The 27,249-nt window shown below is 41.7% G+C and overlaps 9 protein-coding genes across 9 annotated transcripts; 4 read left to right on the top strand and 5 right to left on the bottom strand.

The window, feature by feature from the left end:
- Positions 1-89: 89 nt before the first annotated feature.
- On the top strand, positions 90-6,774 carry SS1G_06643 (hypothetical protein; the record flags this gene model as incomplete). Its single annotated transcript, XM_001592352.1, has 3 exons — positions 90-338; positions 402-726; positions 788-6,774. 3 exons carry the CDS (start codon positions 90-92, stop codon positions 6,772-6,774), a joined length of 6,561 nt encoding a protein of 2,186 aa, XP_001592402.1.
- A 671-nt stretch (positions 6,775-7,445) lies between these two features.
- On the bottom strand, positions 7,446-8,455 carry SS1G_06642 (predicted protein; the record flags this gene model as incomplete). The annotated part of the gene is made up of 3 exons (XM_001592351.1): positions 7,446-7,554; positions 7,834-7,899; positions 8,427-8,455. The coding sequence occupies 3 exons, from the start codon at positions 8,453-8,455 to the stop codon at positions 7,446-7,448; spliced, it is 204 nt and encodes a 67-aa protein (XP_001592401.1).
- A 352-nt stretch (positions 8,456-8,807) lies between these two features.
- Positions 8,808-9,035, bottom strand: SS1G_06641 (predicted protein; the record flags this gene model as incomplete). The annotated part of the gene is made up of 1 exon (XM_001592350.1): positions 8,808-9,035. One exon carries the CDS (start codon positions 9,033-9,035, stop codon positions 8,808-8,810), a length of 228 nt encoding a protein of 75 aa, XP_001592400.1.
- A 2,668-nt stretch (positions 9,036-11,703) lies between these two features.
- SS1G_06640 (predicted protein) lies at positions 11,704-12,658 on the top strand (the record flags this gene model as incomplete). The annotated part of the gene is made up of 4 exons (XM_001592349.1): positions 11,704-11,854; positions 11,970-12,140; positions 12,246-12,460; positions 12,500-12,658. 4 exons carry the CDS (start codon positions 11,704-11,706, stop codon positions 12,656-12,658), a joined length of 696 nt encoding a protein of 231 aa, XP_001592399.1.
- Positions 12,659-13,807: 1,149 nt separating this feature from the next.
- SS1G_06639 (predicted protein) lies at positions 13,808-14,080 on the bottom strand (the record flags this gene model as incomplete). Its single annotated transcript, XM_001592348.1, has 1 exon — positions 13,808-14,080. One exon carries the CDS (start codon positions 14,078-14,080, stop codon positions 13,808-13,810), a length of 273 nt encoding a protein of 90 aa, XP_001592398.1.
- A 733-nt stretch (positions 14,081-14,813) lies between these two features.
- On the top strand, positions 14,814-15,221 carry SS1G_06638 (predicted protein; the record flags this gene model as incomplete). Its single annotated transcript, XM_001592347.1, has 1 exon — positions 14,814-15,221. The coding sequence occupies one exon, from the start codon at positions 14,814-14,816 to the stop codon at positions 15,219-15,221; it is 408 nt and encodes a 135-aa protein (XP_001592397.1).
- Positions 15,222-16,704: 1,483 nt separating this feature from the next.
- On the bottom strand, positions 16,705-23,529 carry SS1G_06637 (hypothetical protein; the record flags this gene model as incomplete). The annotated part of the gene is made up of 11 exons (XM_001592346.1): positions 16,705-16,718; positions 17,052-17,386; positions 17,826-18,451; positions 18,837-19,049; positions 19,314-19,750; positions 19,820-20,639; positions 21,061-21,083; positions 21,447-21,621; positions 21,909-22,933; positions 23,318-23,352; positions 23,483-23,529. The coding sequence occupies 11 exons, from the start codon at positions 23,527-23,529 to the stop codon at positions 16,705-16,707; spliced, it is 3,750 nt and encodes a 1,249-aa protein (XP_001592396.1).
- A 1,621-nt stretch (positions 23,530-25,150) lies between these two features.
- Positions 25,151-25,584, top strand: SS1G_06636 (predicted protein; the record flags this gene model as incomplete). Its single annotated transcript, XM_001592345.1, has 2 exons — positions 25,151-25,175; positions 25,373-25,584. 2 exons carry the CDS (start codon positions 25,151-25,153, stop codon positions 25,582-25,584), a joined length of 237 nt encoding a protein of 78 aa, XP_001592395.1.
- A 153-nt stretch (positions 25,585-25,737) lies between these two features.
- On the bottom strand, positions 25,738-27,246 carry SS1G_06635 (hypothetical protein; the record flags this gene model as incomplete). The annotated part of the gene is made up of 1 exon (XM_001592344.1): positions 25,738-27,246. The coding sequence occupies one exon, from the start codon at positions 27,244-27,246 to the stop codon at positions 25,738-25,740; it is 1,509 nt and encodes a 502-aa protein (XP_001592394.1).
- Between the last annotated feature and the right edge of the window lie 3 nt (positions 27,247-27,249).

Below are 27,249 nucleotides of genomic sequence, written 5' to 3'. Positions count from 1 at the left end.
CTCCTCCCAGATAGATCACCTTTCATCTTGAACAAGATTGAGAGGTAGCTCTGCGGGAGTGGGTCTGCGCCAAAATACAACTATCTTCGATGGTCAATTCAAGAGGGGGGACTTTCACACCTTCACCGGCGCAAACAATTGTGACAGGAGTTAGTCATTCACCTCACGGCTCGCATCATAGTACATTCAGTGCTGGCGCAAGTCCATCTACAAACAGTCCAATCGGTGCCAGCGGAGTCAATAAAATTGTCGTCGCTCAGGTTTACCTATTACTCGGTACCATTAAAGAAGATAAAGATCGCACAAAGTGGGAACAGCAAGCTGAACAGCTCAGAAAGGTGTGTAAATTAAGTACCCTCGTAGTTTCAACCTCCTAGTTCCATCTAACATGAAGCTTGTAGCTAGTTGATGAGCACGGCATGGAAGTATTCTCAAAATACTTCAGCCGACTTGTGGTTGGCAACGCACCGCAGATATTTCCCGGCATTAATCGACCCGTTCTTAATTCAGGCAACTACCAGATCTTAGTGAATGAAGTACACAAGGTAGCCCATGATGTCGATCAAGCTGGGAAGATTGCGGAGTCCATAGAGACGGGGAATGAAGATATCTTTCGTGATTTTGACCTTTCGACCTTTATGGACCATTTTAAGCTAGATGCGCTCGAGAAGACTATTCTAGCACTTGCCTTCAAAACCGGATCAAGGTCAGATCTCAAAACAAAAGGTTACTAATTTCTTCTCCTTAACCATCCCTTCCTCTCCATCAAAAGCTAACAGTTCCGCAGCGGATGCTATCCTATCGGCAAACTACCAAGGCTTTGTCGAAGCTCTATCCCAGGTGAATCAAGGTCAAGAAGATCTTACTCCCTCCTTCCTCGCCACGATAGTCGATCGATTTATCCAAGGTCATCCACCGAATTTTGATCACCAAGCGCAGATTCTACTCTTTCGAGCAATCAACTACCGCTTTCGCGACCACCCTGAACAAGATATTCCCGCACCCACAGAAGTTCTCGCAGCGCTTTTCCTAATGTCGATAATCACAGAAAGCAACCCATTGATATTATGCATACAAAAGGTTGGGTCTGCATTCACCTCGGATGAGGATGCATGTAGAAATCACATTCGAAACGCCGGTGATATCAACCTCGACGAAGCACAAGTCGCTGCTGCCCTACTCTATACTGCCATCAGTCGAACCCCCACATTCTCTTCGCAAGTATTGGTTAACAGTCTTCGCAAGGAAGTCCCTCCAGGGTTCAGTTGGTGTCAAGTTGTACGACATTTCGATACGCCAGACCTCAGAATATCTCCACAACAATTCTTGGCAGTGTACGAATCTATTCGACCGATTGCCCTTGAAGATCCTACAGTCATTCCGCAACTTCTCGGTGGTGCATGGCAAAATACTGAAACCCAGCTTTCCTTCATCAGTGCATACGCGTCATTGAGCCCGAACGAGCTTGATGCCTCCACCATTCCAAAGCTCAGGCCATCCTTCACACTAGAGGACTATGTCGATGCGAAGCCAGAGATTCGAGAACGTGCTGAATGGGCAATAAGGCATCCGCTCGTGTCCGTTATCACGCTAACATCAGTATTTATCGTTGCCCTTAGAGAGCCCCACTGCTCGGAAACTGTTGAAGCTAAACGATTGTTCCAAGAAGTGGTCGTGCCAAATTTAGACATATTCCTGGTCTCAGCATTCGGCGTACCGCGGCCGTGGCCTGATCTAGCAGTAGAGACAATCAACAACCTTTTCGAACGCTTTCTATTCAGAGTTGATGGCAACTATGATTTCGTCTTAGCAAGCTTGTGGCGAAAAGATAAGACCTGGGTGGCACAACGCTTAATGGACGCACATGTTAAAGCGCCCCTCGAGCTTACTCTTATACTAGATCATGCAATAAAACATGAGTGGCTCCATGAATTGGCCTCGATGCTAAATGGCTTTGGGCTCGACCTTGCTGCCCTAGCACATTCCCGTAGCTTACTGGATCTCAAAGACTGGAAGGCCACGAATTCGCCACGGGAGGAAGAACTCGGCTCGGCTTTGTTGACATTCCTGAGCATCAAAGCTCAACACGAGCTTGCATATCAGCGTACCCAGCGAGAACACAGTATAATGTTACCTGTCAAAACTGTATTCGCAATGTTAAATGTTTTGGAGGAAATCCTACCAAAAGAGCCCTCAGCACAATTGATCGCAGTACAGCGAACTTGTATCACTGCCTACCCTCGCCTTATTAATTATGGCCAGGATGACGAGCTAGACCGAATTATTGATAATAACGGTTCGGTAACGAACATGCTTAGCGAGGACGCACAGCACATGATGGAACAGCATTATAAGCAAATGTATAGCCAAGAGCTCAAGGTACGACAGATTGTTGATGCATTAGCTGGATACAAATCTGCCCGTGATCCCTACCAGCAAGATGTGTTTGCCTGCATGATCCATGGTCTTTTTGACGAATATACCCTCTATTCCACCTATCCATTGGAGGCTCTTGCAACCACTGCTGTCTTGTTTGGTGGCATTATTCAGGATAAGCTCATCGCCGATCTACCCCTCGAGATTGGTCTCGGCATGATCCTTGAAGCAGTTCGAGATCACCTCCCAGAGGAATCAATGTACAAGTTTGGATTGCAAGCTTTGCTCCAATTTACTCCTCGTTTACCGGAATGGCCTGGATTCTGTCATCAACTGCTGCAAGTACCTGGCCTTGAAAGTACGGAACCTTGGAAAAAGGCGCAGAAGGTCATCCATGACCAACAAGAGGATATGTTACGCAACGGGCACAACGACTTGATGAATGGGGGCGGAATCACAAATGGCAATATCGACGAAATGCTGGCCGCTGAGCCTGCTGCACCTCCGTTTAACTCTGTTAACGTGGACCCGCTTCCTCCCAATTCAGACTTCAAAGACCCTGACGACGATGCACAGGACAAAGTCCAATTCTTGTTAAACAACATAACCGAGCTTAACATAGGATCGAAGTTCATCGAGTTGAAAAACGCCCTTGGTGAGACGCATCAAAAATGGTTTGCTGGTCACCTAGTTGAGGAACGGGCTAAGATTATGCCCAACTACCACGAACTATATCTTGGGCTTGTTGAACTCTTCGAAGACAAGGTTTTATGGAAGCTGTTGCTGAGAGAGACTTTTATCAGTGTTTCGAGGCTGCTTAATGCTGAAAGCACTCTGCAGTCGTCAATAGAGCGCACGCATTTGAAGAATCTCGGTGGCTGGTTGGGCTCAATGACACTCGCGAAAGATAAGCCTATCAAACACAGGAATATCGCTTTCAAACAACTATTGCTCGAAGCTTGCGACACACAACGACTCATTATTGTCATTCCATTCGTTTGCAAAGTTCTCATTGAAGGTAGAAAATCGATTGTGTTCAAACCTCCGAATCCGTGGCTTATGGATATCATTCACCTCCTAATTGAGTTATATCACAATGCGGAGCTTAAGCTGAACCTCAAGTTTGAAATAGAAGTTCTTTGTAAAGGGCTGAATCTGGATCATAAGAGCATCAAACCCTCCACAGAGTTCCAGAGTCGCATCCCTCCTGTTGAGGAGGCCACCGAGACAATGGCGGTACCCGATGGCCTGGATAGGTTTGAAAACCTTTCTGTGAATGGCTTAGGAGGTGGAATTGCCAGTGGCAGATTTTCTCCACAAGAAATCCTTGCTACCATGCCCGATCTTGGGCCTCTTCTTACTTACCCGCCCAGCAACGACATGGTGAACACACGTCAATTGCACGATATTCTCAAAACGGCCATTACACGAGCAGTTCATGAGATCATTTCGCCTGTTGTGGAACGCTCTGTTACTATTGCTGCTATCTCGACAGCTCAGATGATACACAAAGACTTCGCAACCGAGCCGAACGAGGCTCGTGTACGCTCTGCAGCTATCAACATGGTTAAGAAGACTGCTGGTAGCCTTGCCTTGGTTACTTCCAAAGAGCCATTGCGCGCAAGCATGACAAATTACATCAGAACATTATCTGTTGAACATCAGTTACCTGAGGGAACTATAATCATGTGTGTAAATTCTAACCTCGACTTGGCCTGCAGCCAAGTTGAAAAGAAGGCCGAGGAGCGTGCTGTACCTGAAATTGAAGAGATACTCGAGCCAGAGTTGGAGGCACGCCGTGTCCACCATATGAGACGACCGGATGATCCATATATTGATCCACAACTAAGCCGTTGGGCGTGGACAATTCCAAGCCCATATAAGTTGCAGCCGTCATTGACTGGCCTCAATCAGGAGCAAATGGCCATATACGATGAGTTCGCTCGTCAGCCGCGACTACTACCGATAGCCGATAGGGGCTCAGTAGCAGGCTCTTTGGCCGGTACCACTCATGTTGCTACAGCTTCAGATGCAACAACATCAATCACCAATGATCTGTTACGGGATCAATTTCCTGCTGTTCCAAACCTCCCAACGCCTGCTGAGACTCCTACAATGCCACTTATCAACAACCACCAACCTCCTTACAGCCAACCTTCAGCTGCTTTGTCAAATGGAAGAATGCCTAATATGGCTATGAACCCCCAAGGACTACCAGAAAAAGTACAAAGGCTATTGACTGACTTACAACAAACCACTGCAGATATTCCAGAGCAGCACTATATGGATCTTCCTCGACCACATCCCGTCATTGAGATTCTAGATGCTTTGTACAGTTTGATTATCAGGAGCCAGCAAGGGCAAGAACCTTATGATATCTGGATTGCAGAGCAAATCTGTGGAATAGTCTTTAGTGGCAGTGAAAACACTTTGGTGATTGAGTGCTTAGTACATGTCCTCGAGAACATTATCAGAATCGGCGGTCGTTGTGCTGTCCGCGTTTCTATGATCATTGGACAGCAAGTTGGAGAAGCGCTTCTCCATGTGCCCTTGATTGTTGCATTGGTCAAGGCTGAAATGATTGATTGGGCACGTGTCGACCTCGCCACCTCTACAGCTTTGGCTGAGCGTAAAGAAGGAACACTAGAATTTTTTCTCTCTCTATTGGAGCAGGTTTTCTTAAACGATCGACCACTAGCATTGTATACCGATGTCGCGAAAAGTTTGGAAGTCGCTTTCGAATGGATTTCAAAAGATCCTACTTTGGAAGTTGGCCAACAACTCAAGGAGAAGCTCGCAGCTTCTGCTCTTCCAAAAAGTGTCGGTCGCAGTCAAGATGACCGTCTTGCATTCCGTCAAGATCAAATGGAATATGTCTTCGAGGAATGGGCTCACTTGTTCAGCAACCCCATTGCTCCGGAAAGGGCAGCTCTTGTTTTTATATCTCACATGTACAACAGGCAGCTTATCAACGACAAAGAAGACCTGTGCCTGTTTTTACGTCTTTCAATAGACACATCGGTCGAACGTTTCGAACAGCAATTTCAAATGCATGGCTTCCTCAACGATGCCTACATCCCTACAGATGCATTGGCAAAGCTTATATCTTTATTGATTAGGGGCTATGAGCGCGAAGGAGAAGTGAAAGGTGATAAGGCTGCTTTCCTGGAATCGATTCTGTCCGTCATAACATTAGTTTTGAATCATCACCATGTCATGCGTGGTGAAGGTTTCAATCAGAAGGTCTTCACAAGGCTTTTCTCTTCGATACTTTGTCACTTGAACACGTTCTCGGCCGACTTATCTGAAACCGAGAACCGTGAAATTATTTTGACATTTGCTGAAAAGCTCATCAAGCTTCAGCCAGCTTATTTCCCAGGCTTTGTATACGGTTGGATGACCTTGATCTCCCACCGTTTCTTCCTTGCTCCATTGATGGGACTTCCAGATGATATGGGGTGGCAGCCATTTGCGAAACTTGCCGAATGTTTGCTTTCTTACATGGGCGAACTACTGAAGCCACTACAATTATCTTCAGCAGCACGGGATATTTACCAAGCGACTCTAAAATTCTTTGTTGTATTACAGCACGATTATCCTGATTTTGTAGTCGCACACTCCTCAAAGTTATGCGCCAAGGTACCAAGTCATTGCGTGCAACTGTTGAATCTCATTCTTAGCGCTCATCCAACCATGCCTACCTTACCAGATCCATTACAGCCAGGGTTGAAAATTGAACGCATTGAAGAGATTCGCCTATCACCAGAGATCGTCAACATTGCCGACATTGAGCGTACTTTACAATCAACCGGTCTATTCGAAATCGTTGAACAAGCCTTACAAAATGGCCCTTCAGAAGATGCGGTGGCCCACATCACACACACTATACAACGCAAGCAAGCAGATGTGACTGGTGCAGGATTTGTACCTGTTAATGTTGACTTGCAACTGATCGAGTCTCTCGTCTTGCACATCTGTATGTATGCTGTAACAAGGGCAAGACAAAAGGGAGAACTCAACAGTTTCGCTCGCAATTCCACTGACGCTGTTTTAATCTCGATGCTTGTTCATGAACTTAATCCAGAAGCTCGACACTATCTTCTAACTAGCATGGTCAATCAGCTTCGTTTCCCCAACGCACATACACACTATTTTGTCCAAGCGCTTCTGGAATTATTTGGAAATGATGTCAATGATCAGGAGGAGTCAGATATTAGTCAACAAATTCTTCGAGTTTTACTGGAAAGAGCATTCATCTCCCTCCCAATACCTTGGGGCGTGCTTAACATGGTCATCGAACTCGTGAAAAACGAGAAATATACATTCTTTGACTTACCATATATCAAGTCGACACCAGATGTAAGACACCTCGTACTCCCACGCTACTCAAATGACTAACAAACATCAGGTCGCTGATCGAATTGCTGTTATTGTGCAGCGGTCTCTTTCAAGATAAGATTGCACACCATCAAAAGATCTGGTTAGTTTGGTTCCGGCACAGACATATAGATGTGTCACACCAAACATTTACAAATCCAAGATCTGTCTCCTCATTGTTACATAACCTCTCAGGTCACATTCGGCGTTCATGTTACAGATCTTTCCGGTTTGTCTACTGCATAGCGAGTGAAGGGAATTGGGATTTTTGCAAGATCTGCTATACTTATGGTGGGAACAGGGAACGATAAAAACTTCTATTTAATGCATCTTACATGATTAATGTTTCCTTGCCTACCTTCTGTATGACAGAAAATTAACGGTTGGCAAAACTTCTGGTGGCGTGGGGAAAAAGAGACATATGGCGTGGGAATGGTTTGGCTTACTTGCTTTTATGTGGGAAGACGGCAAACCTTTTATGTATCATACAATGGAGTTCACTTATTTTTCTGGAATAATTTCATTTGTGATCGTTCCCTTTTTCGCATGGAGGTTTGCTAGTGACATTTTCCTATGGGCCATCATTATTATGCCGAGGTGTTCAAAATGCTCCTTTTAGCTTTTACTTCGAAGTCACATCGGGAAAAGCTTTCGTTTTTACTTGACGTAGATATTCTCATTTTTATTGAGGTTCAGAGTCTCTGAGTTGGGAGCTGATAGTTTAGTGGCTTAGGTCTATATACTCGTACAGTCAAAAAATCTACAGCGCATTCCTTATCTGGTTTAGGGTTTGTGGAGGGGCTATTTGAAGTATTACACAAATCTTATCTGTATATGGTCATTTCTTTATAATAGATTTGTTCCGGGGCATTGACAAATTTCGGCATCTGTTAATGAATATAAGATATTGATTAATGTGACCAAAAGGGTGTTTATAGACCAGCAATTTTATTTAACTTAAAATCTACAGGTGAAGAGCACCTGTAGATGGGGATAGCTAATCTATATATACACGAATGAATGGGCTAGCCGTAATGGCTAGGCAAAAAGAAGTCATATTTATCCCTTCAATGATCTTACTTTATCGATAACTCTTGGTACATAGTACTTGTTCGGATCTGATCCTCAGACCACCTAAATCGCATACTAATCCCGAGTAATCGTATCATGTGTGGACATGGTTAATGTACCTGAGGTTTCTTATATAATAAGGGTGGGAGGAAAGCAGGGATTTCCGTCGCAATTAATAATTTAAATTTTTGAATAAATCAATTTATTATTTAATGTATTTGATTTAAATCAAAATGAGAAAATTTATAACTAATTTTGTTTTTTATTTTATTTTTATTTTTTCATTATAATCTCAGTCGTGGTGCTTGCTTCCCCCCCCCCCCCCCCCCAGTTTAGCGGCCTGGCCCCATTCCCCCTTAGGATTGATGGTGTTACGATGGTAGCAAACTGATTAATTAGGAGAGCTTAGGCCTTGTACAAACACGATCAGATTTCATCGAATTAGTATGTGATCTTGGTCACCTGAAGATCGTGTCACACTCAAGAATACTGGGTAAAGTATCTTGTATTAGAAAATACTAAGCTAAGGAGAAAAGAAGAAGGAAAACAAGAGTAGAGATTGATTGATTGATTGTGTTTATCGTCATAGGCCGTAGGCCCACGCGCCTTGGCGCGTGATAACCTTAGCCATCTATTCCAGTTTTGGACAAATGACGCTCAGAGGAGAAGCCTCTGAGTGGTTTACTAGCTAGCTAGAGGGAGTATTTTTATACAATTTAAAGGGGGCTAGGGCAGGGTTTACATGATTGCCTTCGCAGGGGGGGTTTGGGCCGGTAGGCCTTTTGGGGTTGTAATTGTGGTCATCCTCGTCCACTAGATCACTGGCTCTTGATCTCTCTCCCTTCCCCTCATACTATTAAAACATTGTACTCGAAAACCCTTCATCCCTGATCCCCTTCCCGATACCATCAATCCAATTACTCCTTATATACCAGAACGTACTGTAATCGCCCACCGTCAGGATTGCCTCGTCCTCATTCTGATCATCCTGCCAATAGAAAGCTTATAAAGGAGCACCAATCCTCATATAGTGTAACTATAGCATGCATAGGTAATGGCTTGTACGGATGTCCCGATTCCGTAAGTAGCATACCTTCGCTGAATGAGAGCAGAATAAGTTTCGTCATCAGCTCAGGTCCTTCAACAGTACTCCTCCGGTGTTCCCGTATGGAAGGTATATAAATTGTTGTCGTTTCAGTCGTATCGATCATGGGAGGTATACAGTATATAACATATACGCGTCAAAGATGTCGAGTTGTATTATATGTTCCAGAGGAGTCTCACTTTTAAGAAGTGAGATGATTTCGTGGCGTATTGTCGTAGATGATGGTGTTGTCCTTTGTTTCGTAATAAAGGTAGTGTTGTAGAGAGCGCATTTCGATAATGCAACTGTCAAAAAACCGCAAACGGGTAAAAACGTCGTGATCGGGCGCCTCTTCCTCTTCCAATTACCACGACTCCATCAAATAACTCAAACTTAGCTCTGCAGACTCTCATAAGAGAGCTGGAGGTTCGTAGGATGCACCGCGTACAGGTGTTGAGTCTTCGCATCCCTTAGAACAAGAGTAGAGAGTTTTCCTATGATTAAATACAAACGGGGCATGCCACGTGACCCGGAGGTGTGAGGCGTCACAGATCGTATGCGCACGCACCATCATTAATCACGTAATAAGGAGCCCTAGGAGCCAGAAAGCTCCTAGGGGCTCCCTTTATCGTTCATTATATAGTCAGAGTAGTTTCATAGTTTAGAAGCTTCGTGCTCAACTTAGTTATCAATTAGTTTACCTACATTCTACTTGATCTAGTAACGAATTCACTTCCAAGTGAATACCAGTGATAAAGCCTTAACCCATAACTACCAACCGACGAACCTTAGGCAGCCGCTGCCTTTAGTACAGTATCGTTACACGGCCGCCGCATCAGGCAACGTGCGTGCACGAGCCCAGCCGCCGCTTTCAACATCTATAAGAATCGCGCTCCTCTCTCCTCGATCTTCTGTCTCTTTAGTTCTCTTTCAACACGTCCTTGTTCGGTCATTCAGACTTGACTTGCGTTGTAAGTCCCTTCCCATACCGCCCCACATCGAGTCTCCGCTTACATCGGTCTTGCCGCAGCTGAAAAACGTCGACGGCATTACCCATCTCAAATCACAAATCTCGATTTACTACCTTGAACTCGATGCCCTTTGGCTGTTATGATGACGATCAATCAACTGACTCGCATTCTACTGGCCGAGTTACGAAGGAGACAGAAGTTCGGCTTTCCATTCTCACCAGCGTATTGTTGTGATCATTACAACAATCACTTCAGTAAGCCCAACTGCAGTACTCTTACCCTTGGGCCTGGTTGCTTTCATTGCAATTTGGCCAATCAAAGAAGTGCCTCATTATAGCATAGGGTACTCCTACTGTCTCACTGCACTATGAATAGCTTATATGCTAAAGAAAGGATCATAATAAGTTTCTGCATAGCGAAATAATGATATATATAGTCTGTCTTTGATTGGGGTTGATTTGTGATGAGAGCAACCTATATTTACTATACACTGCAATCTCTTGAGTATCGACAACGAAACGCTGGCAGCTCGAGGCCTGGGTCGTTCCATGGATATCTACAAGGGGACAGGTCGTATGACCTCGGAACAAGCTCTATTTAGAGCTGTGGTCATGTCAAAAGGATGGACCTCATATTGAGCTGAGAAGGATCATCAGCTCAATATCCTATTACTGAAAGGATATTGTATTGACGCCAGAGCGGATATACGATCATCTGGAGCTGCACAGTCTCGTTTCTACAAAGGGAAGGTTCTATTTACATACTGTCACTGACGATCGCGAAATAACGCCGAGATTGGTCAATTGTGAATATACAGAGTGGGAATCTACAAGATAGACGCATTCTATACTGAGAATACAAGGTTAATGACGTTAGCCTGGCGACGTTAGGGACGCATCTTGCGCGAAGGGGTCTGTATCGGGACCGAGGTGTTTGTATGTTGAGGGTACGCGGAAGCTTGTAGAGGGCAGCTCTCCTAGCTATCAGAATCAAGCTACTATTGCGAATTCGACAAATATTGATTTCTCGGAATAGCAATCAATCAAACAATTTTAATGATACGAGCCAAAATACACGCCGAGGCCTACAATAAAGTCCAATTTACCTTCTTACCCATTGTATCCCTCTCAATCATACTCTCGATAGCGCTAGTGATGAAGGGATTTGTCTCAGTCTTTCCTAGCCCCTTATTACGCATTGCCCAATCGTAGAAATAATTCACAATAGTGATGTACCTGCTTGGTTGCTCGATTGTGTTGCGAATCCCTTTAGTGTAAAGCAAAAGAATTCGGGTAAGCTTTCCGTATTACAAGACGAGTGATATGCAGTGTATACTTTGACTTGGGTTGATTTATGATGAAATAGACTGATCACTATCATAGACCCTGTAGTTTATCGTGGACTTCAAAACAACCAGCCAGACGCTGCAAGCATTTGAACTGTATATTGGTGATTACAAGAGGTGTAGTAGGAAATGGAAGTAGATTAAGGATGCGATATACTTGATCCTTCTGCTGGAATATGGTTCGCTTGGAGCTATAATCATTTCTGCAATGAGGCTATCCGCCGGTTATGACCAGTATGCTAGAGAGCTAAGAGTCGCCGGCTAGATGAGCGAATGTATGAGATAAGGAGCGCTCACCGAAAGTTAAAGAGAGTACGTTCTAGTGGATACCCTGCTTGCAGGAGAAACGTATTTAAACTTTCTCCCTCATTCCTGCTTCCTTTTTCTTTATTTCTCATCAAAGCAATTCGATTTACTTGTATTATCTAGAGAGAGCAAAAAGCTTCCAAAATATTATCAATCACTTTTATACTCTCAAAATGACTTCTTTTGAACCCATTTATAATACCTATATGCCCACTGCTCCGTGTTCCAGAAGGGCAATCACTCAGAAACATAGCTTTCCTGTCGAGGAGCAGCATATTGTGCCAGATCGAAGATTAATTGACGATACTCAGAGATCAAATGATGGTAATGATTCAGGCTCAGAACTTCAAGGAATATATGCCCAAAATAAGATCCTAAGATATTCTTTTTCCTTACTAATAATAGTTAATGTTTTTCTATACAAAGAATAATAATATAGAAAACATTATCGATAATGACTACAATATCGATCTCCCTATATCATATAGTATATCACAAATGAATACAAAAGAGGATTCAAGCTTAGAAAACAAAATTTGGGAGGATAGGATAGCTTCGCCAAGAATATATGATGACGATTCTTCATCAATTGAAACAATCCTTGATCCCTGTTTGTACTAGGAGACCTTGATAAAAGGATTATAAAAGGGTTATGATACTCAAGGTATGGATACTCTTGATTACGATAATAAAGCAATCTTCTGATTATATATAGATACTCTAATACTGGAAGATAATAAATCAAATTCAGATGAGCAAGAGAATTTCTCAATGGATAACTCCTATTCTTCTTCTGTGGACTACTCAATCGAGCTATCGCATCCTTTGATTATTTGCGATCAAGATCAGAGTGATTCCAATTACAGTGACCCTGAAGAGCTTGAGCATGGATCTTCATCATACTTCCTTCAGCAGCACAGGGATATAGCTGTAGGATCGATAAAGGAGGGGGAAAATAATAAACAATAGGGATGCAGAAAGCAGCGATATCTATCCGAAACTGAGATTGACAAAGATAGTGAGAATGACGACAATATACAACCTGCAAAACAGCGAAGAACTCGATCACTTCTTATCGATAACAAGCAAACCTCATCCCGACATAATAATGCAGAAGATCATCCTTGACGACTTCCTATCATCGATCCATCCTCCACTGCTTCATCTACCATGATCGACTCCTCCAAATCGAACTTTGGTGGGTATTCATCAACGATCAGCGATGGTAATCACTGCTATTCACCATCATCCCCTGTGAACCCCATATATGCAGAACCGGCAACCATTACCGAGTATCGAGAATAGCAGTTTCAAGGCTTTCTAAAATGTACTATAATTGGGAACAATACCACATACACTCTCGAATTTCAGTTACAATATGTACCGGAGCATTTGTATCTGCCTATTATTGCGGAAGCATTAGGTGCTGATACATTTGCGTAGACCCGGAGCTCTTACAGTATTCTACATTCCGAAGTACGCCCAGCAGGACCTAAAGGGAAGCGCGTTCGGTGGGAGGCAGATGAGCACGAGACGATAGTAAGGATGAAAAAGGACGGTTGTTCTTGGGAGGAAATTCATGACGCCCTCCCGCACAGGACGCAAGCAGCGATTCAGGTACAGTATTCTACAAAACTCAAAAAGTGATCACAATATAAAAGCAACCTTTTAATGGAATTTCTAATTGAGGGGAATTTTTAAATCGTATAACATGAATGAGTACGATGTGAACCTCTACCACAACCTATTCTTCCTGCTTGACCATTCCTTTTATTGCAATCTCTACTCAACTTGGTGCTCAACTACCCAGGCTTGCCTACTCAGCCAACAAAGAAAGTATTCAAATCCTTTCTTCCTATCCCAATCCAAGCCCATTTTATTCCTCTCCACGTTGATTTGAATGTCTCAGCTCCCAAAGCCTAACAATACATTAGATAAGTGATAAATTAGGATTTTCCTACTATACCTTCTTGTTGACCTCCTGGGATCTTGGCAGCATATGCATATATATTGCATGATGCATATAAGGAGCAAACAAAACTCAACTTTTAATTCATTCTTTCCTTCTTGGTATACTGTTTGTTTGCTTTCAATATTTTGATTTCAAAGCACTTTAATTCCGAAGGCTGAATACCTAATCTTATTCCTTCATTTTTTTTGAATATATACTCGCAGCTTAACTGCTTAGCTAGAGGATCAATCAATTCAATCTGATACTCTTTCTGGTCTTAAGAAACCCAACACTTCTTCTTTTTACCTTTGCCTCCGCCTTTTCTTTCAATCTCTTCTCTTCCTTTGCCTTGCCTCATCTTCGTATTGACAGTTCAATTGAAGGTCACACAGTAAGCCCCTCGCATTTCCTCTGTTAGTACTTCTAGCAAATTCTGTTTCATCGATTATAGCTTGCTGCAAATCAATAACCATTATTCGATCTCCAACATCCATAGCATTATCTAACTTTGTATCCCCATGAATTACTCTGTAACTAGTTAATGCTGTATAAACTTCTTCTAGTTTTCTCTCAAATTCTGCGTCCTCTCCATGTTCCATTGTGATATTGAACAATCTTCGGCCAATAATTTCTGATAGGACCAAGGCAGATGATCCATTGTATATAGCTTCTCCATAGAAATAGGGTATGAATCTTCCTTGAAGAAGTTGAAGGCGACGGTAGATGCGTTTTTCAACCTCAAACTCATCATCCCAATCAGGCTTGCATTTTTTGAGGATAACTGTGGGTGGTAGAAACCATTCAGGATGGGAAATTTTGAGACATGGATAGAAGTTGAAAATTTTTTCAAATACAGATCGAATAAATGGAATGGGAATATAATCGAGGATGGATGGTTTTTTGATCTTGAGTCGGTAAACAGTCCGTTGTGGATCAATTCGTTCAGCGATAGTTGCGACAACCAATCTGTGATTATGATTTGCGGCGAGCTTTTGGGAGGAGGTTGAATGGTAGGTTTTTCATACAAAATTCTCTCAATCTTTCCCATTTATTCTATCTCTTATCCTTATCAAGTTCTTTTCCTTATATCCAAAATTTCAGACCACACATTTCTCTTGCTCTTGAGACTTCCTGTCGATATAGAGTCGGTTACACCAGAAGAACGCCGGCAGATCATGGGCCATCGGGGAGATGTTTATGAACGATATTACATGCCAGCATTCATTGATACAGATTGTCAAGCTATTTACCTTGGATCTACACGACGAAAAGATCTAATTCGAGCTGTTGGCCGACTATCTCGTCACGAACGAGCCCCTTCAGACTTGACTGATGCGCAGAAGTTTGAGATTAGCCAAGATCCCGACATTCTTCAACTTATTCAGAAGCGCAGAGTCTGTTCTGAACATCGAGGCACGCGGTTACTCCACTATCAAATCAGCTGCGGAGACAAGATGGTATAGAAAACATCAAGAAATACAGACTGAAGTCAATAATTTGAAGAGCCAAAAAAGCAAACAGTTGCTGGCTAAAACTATCAAGGAGTTTCACAAGACTGTTCATACTATCGAGGTCGATCGACAATTGCAAGGAATTCTTCCCGCCGATATCCTCACCCCTTCAACAATTGAATACGAGCTTGAGGAGCGAGCTACTATAGCCAGATTGCTCTTCGAACCACATACAGGCCTTACAGAGGATCAGATCATTCAAAGCGGATCGAGCTTGTTCAAAACTTAATCCAACTTTGCAAACGCCAAGAATCCCCTCGCCAATATCGAGCATCGAAATCCAAAGGATGGCCTCGAAAACATATCAACTCCCAAACCTTATCAGAAGACGCAGATTCGACATCTCTAATTGCTGATATAACAACAAGATCTCATAACCTTTCCAAGGTCTCTACATTATTTTGTGCCTTCTGCAAATGGATGATAATGAAGCAGGGCCAGAGAAACAAGAGTACAAATACCTTTGCATTGATAGTCTTAATCGACATATCAAAACTCAGCACCTTCAATCTCGTACCGCTGATGAAGGATTTCACTGCCCTTATCAAGGATATTCAGCATTTTTAGATAGTGCTATGCATTTCTTTAATCATACAGTACATCAACATAGATTGTCTCTTTGACACTGATCCGGAATGATGTAAACCAGTATCAATGCTTGTTTTCGTTATCAAAATTACTGTTCATTATACCCCCAGTACTAAAGTGCCTGCTGATCAAGTCACGAATCTTACGGTTTGGGTATAGTCATATAGTGGTTGTGTTTGAAGCAATCAGCTCCCGAACTGCAATCTTTATACGATGAGTCTATCGTAGAAGTCGAAGCCTTACTATTCTGGATTTATTGATACAGTAGCTGATATACCAGTCTATGATAGGATACTAAGCAGAGCTCCTTAAACAACCTTCATTTTTATTCACCAACTTCTTGAAGTTCCTCTTGTCCAGTGTTACCAATTGCCGAATATCAAGAATGGCCTTTCAGATTTTTTCTTAAACGTACCAAAATTGGGCATGATACAACATATAATCTCGAGTTTCAGCTGCAAAATATCCTAGAGCCTCTTCATATTCCCATTCTTTCCCAAGCATTGAATGTTGATATCTGATGAATTGACTTCCACAAAAACTTTCATTCCTTACAATATTTTACATTCCAAAGAACGCTTAGAAACGGTACAAATTAAGAGGAAACGTATTCTATAGGAATCGGAGGAATGTGAAACGATAATTAGGATAAAATACCGTTGCTCTTGAGAGAAGATCCATAATGCACTTTCGCACTGGACTATAATGGTGATTCAGATACAATACTCGACAAAACCCAAAAAGTAATTATATTGGAAATTCATACACCAATCTCCTGGAACTTTTTATTGTATCCATCAAACTCAAGATCTATTCGAAGTATATTATATATAGATTTCTCTCTCTCCTCTTTCATTAGTTTTAAATTTTAAGTAATAGAATCGACATATTTTTCACTACTATTGTTAAACAAAGGTTAAGCAAATATTTGAACAAGGCTAGTAATTTATTCAATATGATTAATCATTATGAAACTAACATAGACTTTTAATAAAATGATTAGAATAGTAGTATTCTAAAATTATAGCATTCTACCATAATCAGAGATAAACTCCAATATATATATATAGTATACAATACAAAGCTGGAAACAGAATCGAATTTACATATTTCTTTTTATGCTTTCAGATCTTCAATTCTAATAATGATTAGCTCGAAGCTATATCAAATAAAATATTTCTTTGTATTTCTTTGTACCAATAAAACTACCACATCACTACACTAGAACATACTAGAATCAAGGTGGCAAATAGAAAGTCTATATAATCATAAGACTTCCTTTAACCTCTCTGTTAAAGAGAGAAAAAAAAATAAAAGGATATTATATTTAAGACATAAATAAGTTAGTCAGTAATAGATATATTGAAATTGATTTTTACTTAGATAATATGAAATTTTCACTCAAATTTCAGAAGAAAAATGCCACCGGTGGAAAATGCCATGACTATAACTCCGTTACAAAAATATGTACTAGTTGGTCGATAGTCTGGAGGTAGCCAAAGAATATTTCGCACTTCTTCATCTAATCTTTCAGCTATCCAATGGTTTGACATAAAGTACCGTTCAAAGGCTGAGGATGCCTTTAAACTCGAATGATACTCGAGCGTTTGAAGCGATTCGCCTGTGATCGTATCCCAGAGCCGGATCATCTGATCGCCTGAGCCTGAAGCTACTTTTGTGCCATCTGGTGAGAAGGCAATTGAACTAATCCAATCCGAATAACCCTCGAGCGTTTGAAGCAATTCGCCCGTGATCGTATCCCAGAGCCGGATTGTATCGTCGTCTGAGCCTGAAGCTATCTTTGTACTATCTGGTGAGAAGGCAACTGAACTAACCCAATCCGAATGACCTTTCGAGCGTTTGAAGCGATTTGCACGTTGTCGTATTCCAGAGCCGGATCGTTTTATCGTCTGAGCCTGAAGCTATCTTTGTACCATCTGGTGAGAAGGCAACTGAATTAACCGAATTTGAATGACCTTCGAGCGTTTGAAGCGATTTGCCCGTGGTCGTATTCCAGAGCCGGATCGTCCGTTTGCCCGTGGTTGTATCCCAGAGCCGGATCGTTTTATCTTCAGAGCCGGAAGCTATCTTTGCGCCATCTGGTGAGAAGGCAACTGAGTTAACACAATCCGAATGACCCCTGAATGTTTGAAGCGATTTGCCTGTGATCGTATCCCAAAGCCGGATCGTTCGATCGCGTGAGCCTGAAGCTATCTTTGTGCCATCTGGTGAGAAGGCAACTGACCTAACCCAATCCGAATGACCTTTGAACCTTTGAAGCGATTTGCCTGTTGTCGTATTCCAGAGCCGGATTGTTTCATCGTCAGAGCCGGAAGCTATCTTTGTGCCATCTGGTGAGAAGGCAACTGACCTAACCCAATTCGAATGACCCTCGAACCTTTGAAGCGGTTCGCCTGTCACTGTATCCCAAAGCCGGATTGTTCGATCGCGTGAGCCTGAAGCTATCTTTGTGCCATCTGGTGAGAAGGCAACTGAGTTAACCGAATCCGAATGACCCTTGAACCTTTGAAGCAATTCGCCCGTGATCGTATCCCAAAGCCGGATCGTTCGATCGCGTGAGCCTGAAGCTATCTTTGTACCATCTGGTGAGAAGGCAACTGAGTAAACCCAACTCGAATGACCTTCGAGCGTTTGGAGGGCGGCACTCCAACTTGATCGTGTCCTTGATATTTTATAAATCCAACTCGGGATACATTTTTGAAATGTTTTTCGAATAATACTATTCTCTGGAGCAAAGAAAAGGGCTGAGCAATAGATTTGAAGAGGAGCTTGTTCAATTCCTACTCGGTTATAAAGGACGAAGCGCTTGGCATCATGAATATAAGCGGAAAGTTCAGGAGCTTTCTCAACCTTCACATTTATCAGTTGAAGTTATTTGAAGCTATTTGAAGCTGTTTTGACTTACCGAGATATAATTTTCTAAAGAACTTATTGCAACAATGCACCCAGAAATGTTTTCCATCAAGCTCATGGCCTCCAACCAATGCAGCAAATGCTCTGTTAGGAAATTATAGACTTTGCCATTATTTTGAACATGGTTTTCTGTTTTTGGGGGATTTCCATCTATAAAATGATTAACCCAGTAGGTACATGAATATCTTATATACGCTAGTGGGTCAGGATCGGGTTGCTTGACTTTGTTAATAGGGAAGCCTGGATGACGCAAGTTGTATATGTTCTCTTTCAATATATTGCTCATTTCTATTATCGAATTTAGAAATATCTTCTCATTTACCTTGCCGATCCCATTTGGAAATATTATCTCAGCAGCCTTTTCTGATAGGAAATCCTTTGCCGACTTATGAACGAAGAAGATACTCTGATTACGAACGACCAGAAAGGAGCCACAAAGTTGAATGATTTCTTCCAAATGAATCTCCGATCCGATCAGACGTGCCAACTCGCAGAGCGTAATAGGTCGAAAGGCTACTACTACAATAGCCATGAGCTGAAGGCAGAGCTCAGTTACTCCATGCTCTTTTATATCTAGAATTTGCTGTAGCATACGTTCGTATAAGGGATTCAATTCTGGAGGGTAATAATCTTGTAAGATTGAATTCGTGAAGAATCGAAGTTCTTGAAGATTTTGGCAGACCAAAGCCACCCAAAGGAAGGTTCCGTTCGTATTCTCCAGGAGATACGATTCAACCGTCGTTCTATTTTTTTTAATACTTTTTTTTATCCTTGCAAGCTTTTCCACTCTATCTCTTACATACCAATCGATAGCAATAGATACTGTGTGGGTATTTAATTCGAGATTGAGCGACGTTCTCTCCTCAATCGGCCCTAGTGCCTCTTCAATTTCAGACCAGTTACGACTAGAGACAAGCCACTTAACGCGAGGAAACTCAATTAGACTGGAAACAATCAGACGAAGTAATTTGACCATGTCCTTTTCGCATTCGTCAAGTGCATCAATAATCAAGATTATTGGCTTCAAACTCTCATCATGCAAGATGTTCTTCAGAATATTAGAGAGCGCCACCCACGCATTAATACCTTCAAATAACTGCTTCCCTGGAACCTCATATTCCTTTTGTAAATGCCGAATGAGTGAAGGCTGTTCATATAAAAGCATATAAATAAGGCCACGTAGGACGGAGATAGCACTATTAATAGTATCGACGTTGCTTTGGCAAAAGAAATAGGCTAAGGTGTAATTATTTGATGTCCGTATTTCGTCTATGATACCACATAACAACATAGTCTTGCCCTTACCAGGATCTCCTCTCACCCATAGCAAGCGGTTGCTTTGGTCGTTGTACCATTGTTGGTATTCTGCATTTTTGAAGACCCATTCGTATACCTTAAGGAGCAGTCCTCCTTTCAGTTCCTCGATACGTTGCTTGTCCTTTCGTGGATCGGTAGTGAACAGATCAGTTAGGCAGCGCTTGTCTGGAGAGGGAGGATTATCGGGATTACTCTCGATCTCCCTGTTGAGCCTCCTGAATGCTTTATCCTTTCCCTCGCCATAGATAACTGACATGGATACTCCAAAGATACCAAGCAAGCTATATGCTGCGTCTTCTTCTCTCGTCGAAATTCGGTTTTCCGCCCATTTCATTCTATCAATAACACTAAACTTCGATAAAGGAACTCCTTGGAGCGCTTCAATAGCAATTCCTGTGATCTCATGTATAATCAACTTCAGAGATTCCCTATCACCAAGCCTACAACAATCCCGTGAAAAGAACTCGATTGATATTGGAGCCAGGAGTTCTTGGAGCGTCCATCCTCTTGTAAACCATTGGCTGGCCCGAAAACGCCCTTCCCACACGCTTTGTGGTTGCTCTACACCATTTTGAACGACCTCTACATCTGATAAATAGACATAGCATTTTCTAGCCTTCCTATACCAGCGGAACATAGAGTTCAAAGATTCGCTCAACTCAGGGTCGCTCGTCTTTTTAATGCAACAAGTATCCACCCAGAAATAATTGATGTTGTCACAGGCAGCCTGTTTTCCGCAAAACTGGAGCTTCTCATAACCGGTTTTTGCTTTGCCATTACCTGAGTTTATATCTTCGAAATTGACTTCCTGTTCGTCACTTCCCCATGTATGTGAGAGAATTGCATAAGGAGGAATATTGTTATCTAATAGTGCTTTGGTGAGCCGATATCCGTCAGCATTATCGCACTCTAGCAAGCGCATTTTAGGATTTGGAGTATGCAAAGTTGAGAGACCAGTAGATAATAATGAAGTACACAGCAGAAATCAATATAGCGCTGATATCTTGAAGTTGCCCTTGATTATAGATTATCCCGAGAAATTTGTGTGACAACACAACTATTGTGAGGTGTCGAAGGTTATTACCTTTTGGAATGTGGGGTTATGCAGGTCAAGCTGACTCACGGCGAGAATGCTCCGACGTTACATTGTCTTTCTAGCTGTATTGCCGACTTTCTCGCCATCATATGTATTATTACGATGATCTAAAACATGGCTAGGGAAAAGATACTCTCCATATTTTTTTTAGCACGGCTGTAAGCCGCAATGGTATTAGCTGGCTGAGAGGCTAATTTGTGTACAAGTGACCGTTCGGTAGCACTGATTGATTGATTGATTGATTAAATTAACGTCTACACTGAGTCTATGACTATCTAAGACGGCTAGGAGCTTTGTAGGCTTCTAACAATAGTAAATGGAGGGTGGTTGGCCTTATTCGACCGTAGCTAATACAGGTTGGGGAGATTGAAAGCCTCAATCTTCTAATTTTTGAATGGGGGAAGTGAAAACTAATACTAGGGAACCAAGCCCGCCTTACAGATACTCTCGTATTTAAATAAGAGGAATAACAAATGAAATGTAATGAAATTTGACATTGGGGTGATTGCCCAAATTGACCAAATTGACCAAGTTGACCAAGTTGACCAAATTGACCAAATTGACCAAATTGACTAAATTGACCAAATTGGCCATAATTGATCAATTCAATCACAATCTTCCGGTCGACCCCCTTCTTCTCCGCCTTCTTCCTCTTCTTCTTCATGCATTCTATTGAGATGCCATGATCTGGTGGCTATTCTCGTCGCCTCGATAAATTCGAGGGTCTTGATGATTCCTGCTTTAGTATGAAGCAGATATTTCATGGTAGGTCGGACTATGGGGTTATTGTTGGTACGAGAAGGATACGGAAGACGTAGCACCCACGGATTACGTAGGTCCTGTATGTCTAATTGTATTCTGTCTAAAGAGCTAGCTACATATTGAAAGTAGTAAGTCTTATATAGACTTACTAAAAGAGCTAGTCTCTTTCGCGTTCGCTTAGTTCTTTATTACAGTAGTAATTAAATTGAAGTCATTCACTTCGTTCACACAGTTATCCTTATTGAGGATTTTCCTTGCCGTTTTATATATAGGACAATTGAGTAGAAGATGATCAGGAGATTCCTTTCCCCCACATCTACAACTGTCATTAGAGGAGATTCCGAATCGTTTCAAATAAGATTTGAAGTATCCGTGTCCAATTTTGAGTTGGAACAGAGCACAGATTGTGCTTCTTTTGATGTTTCCTGGAACTCTGATTTTTGAGCTGATCTTCCAGGGGTAGTTTCTTGAATATGTTGACGATGGTTGATGAAAATTATTAGTGTTAAGGATGGCTATCCAGTTCTCTGATTTCATTCTTTTTATATCCATTCCAATGGAGGCATAACTGGTTTCGTGAGATGGGGATGGTATTTTGGTCGCCTCTTTTGCAAGAGAATCAGCTAGCTCGTTTCCTTGTACAGATGTATGTCCGGGGACCCAATTGAGAGAGATTTCGGCTCCTTTATTTTGAATAGCTTCCGCAGCTTTTATAGCTTTGATTTGGCATGATTGACCAGGTAAATCGGAGGGGGTTTTCAACCGGAATAATCCTGCTTGATTATCTGAGTATATCTTGAACTTGTTTCCTGGTTGGGCTATTGAATTTGCGTATTCGATCGCTTTAGTAACTCCTAGGAGCTCGCCATTATAGACAAGCTGATTCACGCCTATATTGATAATCTCTTGATGTGAAATTCGGCCATTTGGTAAGATGACTACTATCCCGATCCCAACCCCTATTCCCTCTAAAGTGGATGAGGCATCGGTGTATATTGTAATGGTATTTTTGCACCTATATTTGAAAGCCAGATTGTGGATCATCGCAGCTTCTTCTTTTCCTAATTTGCTGATATTGACTTTATATGGAACTTCTTTCTTCCAAGGAGGAAAGTAGAAATGATGGATTCCCTCTAAAGTGAGAGGATCGAAGTCTTTCTGAATTGAATTTTTGATCTTTTCGAGTTGAGTAGGTTTTAATTGCTTTCTTTGAGGGGTTGCAACTACATCTTGATTTTCCTTTTCTGTAGCCAGCTTTGTAGCTATTAAATTGACAGGATGAGAAGACCTTTCCAGTCATATTGTAAGTCAAACGACATTATATGCATAAGGTTACCATCGCATTCAAATCACTTAACTCAACCACTTGATATTGGATGTTTTAGCATACTCAAACGTTCATATAGTTGTCAAATTGAAGGATTTATCAAGGCTCATATCAATCATATCTCTAAGGTTGAATTCTTTATAGCTTTCAAAGCTATATATTAACAATCGATTACTATTCAGAATATAAAAGCTGGTTTTCGAGGAGCAGGTCTAATACCATTTGATCCTCAATCTATACCCTCAAAACTAGATATTAGGATTCGTACTTCTACCCCTCCATCTACCTCCTTGGAACTTACCAACTCCTGGATCTCTCAAACCCTTCACAATCCAACTGAGGCTCTTTTACAATCAACTCTAGTAAAAGCTCGAATGGCTTGTCATCAATCAAGCTTTCCTACACCTATATTTGAGACTGTGCAAGCTTTAGCTAAAGGTATAGAGAGACTAGCATATGAAGTTACACTTTTGAGTGCTGAGAATCATATGCTTCGAAGAGCAAATGAAGCATTAAGTAAACGTCGACACACTAAAAAAAATTCAACTACGTAATGGAGGAGTACTTAATGGACAAGAAGCTGAAGATATATTATCGCAATAAGAGGTTGATAATCAGATTCAATGCGACGAGCGTCAAAATGGGGGAAATTCTAATAGGGAATCATCTACTAGTCGATGCTGTAGTAAGTGTGGAAAGACTGGTCATAATTCAAGAACCTGTCAAAATAATGCAATAGATGCTAGTTTATTAGATTCTTAATAGTTTGAATCGATTCATCCAATTGTTATTGAATAATATGGTTTTAAAGTGATAAATCGAGGAAAAAGTGTCCGACCCACTGATAAACCACGTTAGTAAATATCTACTGGAAGATTTCTATCGAGCCCCAGTTTGACGGAAACCTATAAACAATCAGAACACATGATTGCATTATCTCGGATTAGTATGGGAAAATCGTTGTTCCACGATCGCATATTCTACTCCAGAATATACCCGTATGATCGATACCAACATGTATATCGAGTATTAGATTCATTTCGAATTTTCTATTATATTAGAGTATTTGTTAGATTAAATGAGTTGAAATCTACTAATAGAAATCTAGTAGTAAAGTTTTCTTAAACAGACTTAAGCTACATTAAGATTTTATATTGTTAGAAATCTACTGGTAGAAATTGTAACGATACTGTACTGGAGGCAGCGGCTGCCTAAGGTTCGTCGGTTGGTAGTTATGGGTTAAGGCTTTATCACTGGTATTCACTTGGAAGTGAAGTCGTTACTAGATCAAGTAGAATGTAGGTAAACTAATTGATAACTAAGTTGAGCACGAAGCTCCTATACTATGAAACTATTCTAATTATATATGTGACGGAAACCCCTGCTTTCCTCCCACCCTTATTATATAAGAAACCTCAGGTACATTAACCATGTCCACACATGATACGATTACTCGGGATTAGTATACGATTTAGGTGGTCTGAGGATCAGATCCGGACAAGTGCTAGGTACCAATGGTTATCGGTAAAGTAAGATCATTGGAGGGATAAATATGACTTCTTTTTGCCTAGCCATTGCGGCTAGGCCATTCATTTGTGTATATATAGAGTAGCTATCCCCATCTATGTTACGTCGGACAGTAACATAGGTCACGTTCTTGATCACATGATCAAGAAACCGACAAATCGAGATCGGCTTTGCGGTGATCGAATTGTCGTTCTTATAGCTATCGGTTTTTACGGAGGCACGAAGGTCTATATAATCAAGATGGATTTCATTTGTAAAGAGCTTCGTGCTCAAGATCAATCATTTAGTATACTCTACTATTAGTTACGAATTACATCATTGTCATTACTTAAGTCCCTGCTTGACGCCTGGTTATAAACCACCTCGAGAGCCTAGAGCACTTCCACGTGATCTAGACGGCAAACCTCGTAACATAATTGAGGATATGGAATATAGAGGAATCATTGGTTAAGATGGTTATATTTATTGTTATTGGATGAAGTTGATTAGTACGAAAGTGAGAATGATTAGATGGAGATCGGAGAGGATTTTGTGAGCGGGGAAATATAGGGGAAGAGGTAGAGATAGGAAAAGTGTATAAGAATATTGTATGCTTCTTTGTGAAACTATGTTTCGTGTGTTCGCTGAACTAGGTATGTATTGATATAAAATTATTTATTGATCTATCCTTTCCCTTCAATACAAATGATATTAGTGATTATCCCATTCATTGAGAAACATTGGAGCGGCATAAAGTTCCCTTGTTTTGTACTTAATAATTGACGGAAAACCTTGCAATTGAAAACATGGATATAACCGTGACACACACAACTCCCTGGTATATGCGAAGATATTGAAGTATCTACAACGGTCATGTTTATGCCCGTGGATACAATGAGCCTTCGTTGTGCCTTTGTAATGCAGCACTGTATCGAGGGGGCTCTTATTGTACGATTTTTCCAAGACCCAGTGGACCGGTTATCCATAGATGGGGATCTCTGTATATTCAAACAGATCGTTGAAGAGGTTAGTGGAGATGGGGAGAGGTCATTGCATTTGTAAATGTAATGTCATCCACAGCAGCATCTGAAAGGAGTGCAATATGTCCAACAAACAAAGCATTGATGTCAATAAGTTTTATTCACATTATCATTGATACGATTTCGTACGAGAATTAATCAAAACAGAATAGATTAACTCACCAGCTTACCTAATTCACGTCCTTCTCCTTAAAGCCAATATCTCACTCAACTTCACCACTCCTTTTCCGCCCCACCCCGCGACTCCACTCTCTACTTCCGGTCTAATCTGCACATACCATCCCCAAGCCCTTCTATCTAACTCGTCCCTCCCTATATGGTCAACCCAACTCTCAAACAATAAATCTAGTGCTCCCATCAGCAATCCTAGATTTCCCTCTTTCTCTTCAGCTATCGCTTTCGCACTTTTCTTCCTTTTGCTCCTGTCCTTCTCCCCAATTTCATCATCAGGAGGTGGAGCAAAAGCATTGAAAACATATCTCCTCGCACCCTCCGGTCTATGAATGGGCATACTACTTCCAACATTTGAAGAATTCATCGCTTCAATATCTAACCCCCATAATTGTTCTCCTCCTATTTTCCCCGCTACTCTCAAGCGTTGTGATAATGCATCGTTACACACTTGTGTCATGATTCGCCAACGGTCAGGCCCTAACATGACGCCTCCATACCATCTGGAGACAACAAGCAAAACATCAACCATGTTGTTATTTTGAAGTATCCCCAGTATATGCGTGCCACCGCCTGATTCACCATCGTCCTTACAATCTTCGATCATTCCATGATCACCTTGGATGCGGAAAGCTGTGACGTTATGGCTTGCGTCCGAAATGCTTGGATCCTTGAGGAGAATTTGGAGATAGGTAAGAGCTTGACTGGGTGAGGATACTGATATTGAGCGGGCAATGAACTTTGAGCCTTTGGATACTATCGGGGTGGAGACAGCCCATTCATTAATCAAATCTTTCCCGATCGCAAATTTCTCTTCTTCCATCTTTACTTCACTCTCCGCTTTGCCTTCATCTGACCCACTGCCATATCCCCCTCTCTTCAAAACACCAATCTCCCTCCCCATAATCTTTAACCTTGGCCATCCTTTGCCTTCATCCTCATCCTTCCCCTTACCCTTCAATCCCAAGCTCTCCGCCTTACTCTTACTATTCGCACTAACCAACGCCTGCGCTAAACTCAATCTCCCACTTAACTTTTGTCCCGGCAGCGTATACTTCAATAGCTGCAATGCCCATACCAATACCAGTGGTGCTCTATTTGTAAAAATCTTGGTCTTTTTAATCCTTTCTTCATCTCTCACACTCTCTGGTAACTCCAAGCTCTTTTCTAATTCCTCCTCTGTTTGCTCAACTGGTAAAGAATACGCCGACTCGAATGTTTTAACACGTTTGACTTCTTGTTTACTGGTAGTATCAATCTCGCCGGCGGACCGTTTGCCTGCTGTTTTAGACGCATTCTTACAAGCAGTAATTAGAGATTTCGCAGCTTTCTCGTCAATAGAAAGTGCGGATTGGAGAGTATCAAGAGGTGTCGATGCGACGGCTGAGATAGATGGAAGTATAGACGCAGTTTGAAGGGCTTTGACGCGTTGCATTGCTGTGAGTATGGGGACTTTGTTACGACCGGTTGTGAAGAGCCGAAGAAGGTCCTGCATGTCGCTTTGAGAAGCCATTGT

This window comes from Sclerotinia sclerotiorum, genomic scaffold, assembly GCF_000146945.2.
Source record: "Sclerotinia sclerotiorum 1980 UF-70 scaffold_8 genomic scaffold, whole genome shotgun sequence".
In the NCBI taxonomy this organism is placed as follows: domain Eukaryota; kingdom Fungi; phylum Ascomycota; class Leotiomycetes; order Helotiales; family Sclerotiniaceae; genus Sclerotinia; species Sclerotinia sclerotiorum.
Note: the sequence above shows the minus strand (reverse complement) of the source record. Positions and strands in the feature narration are given on the sequence as shown.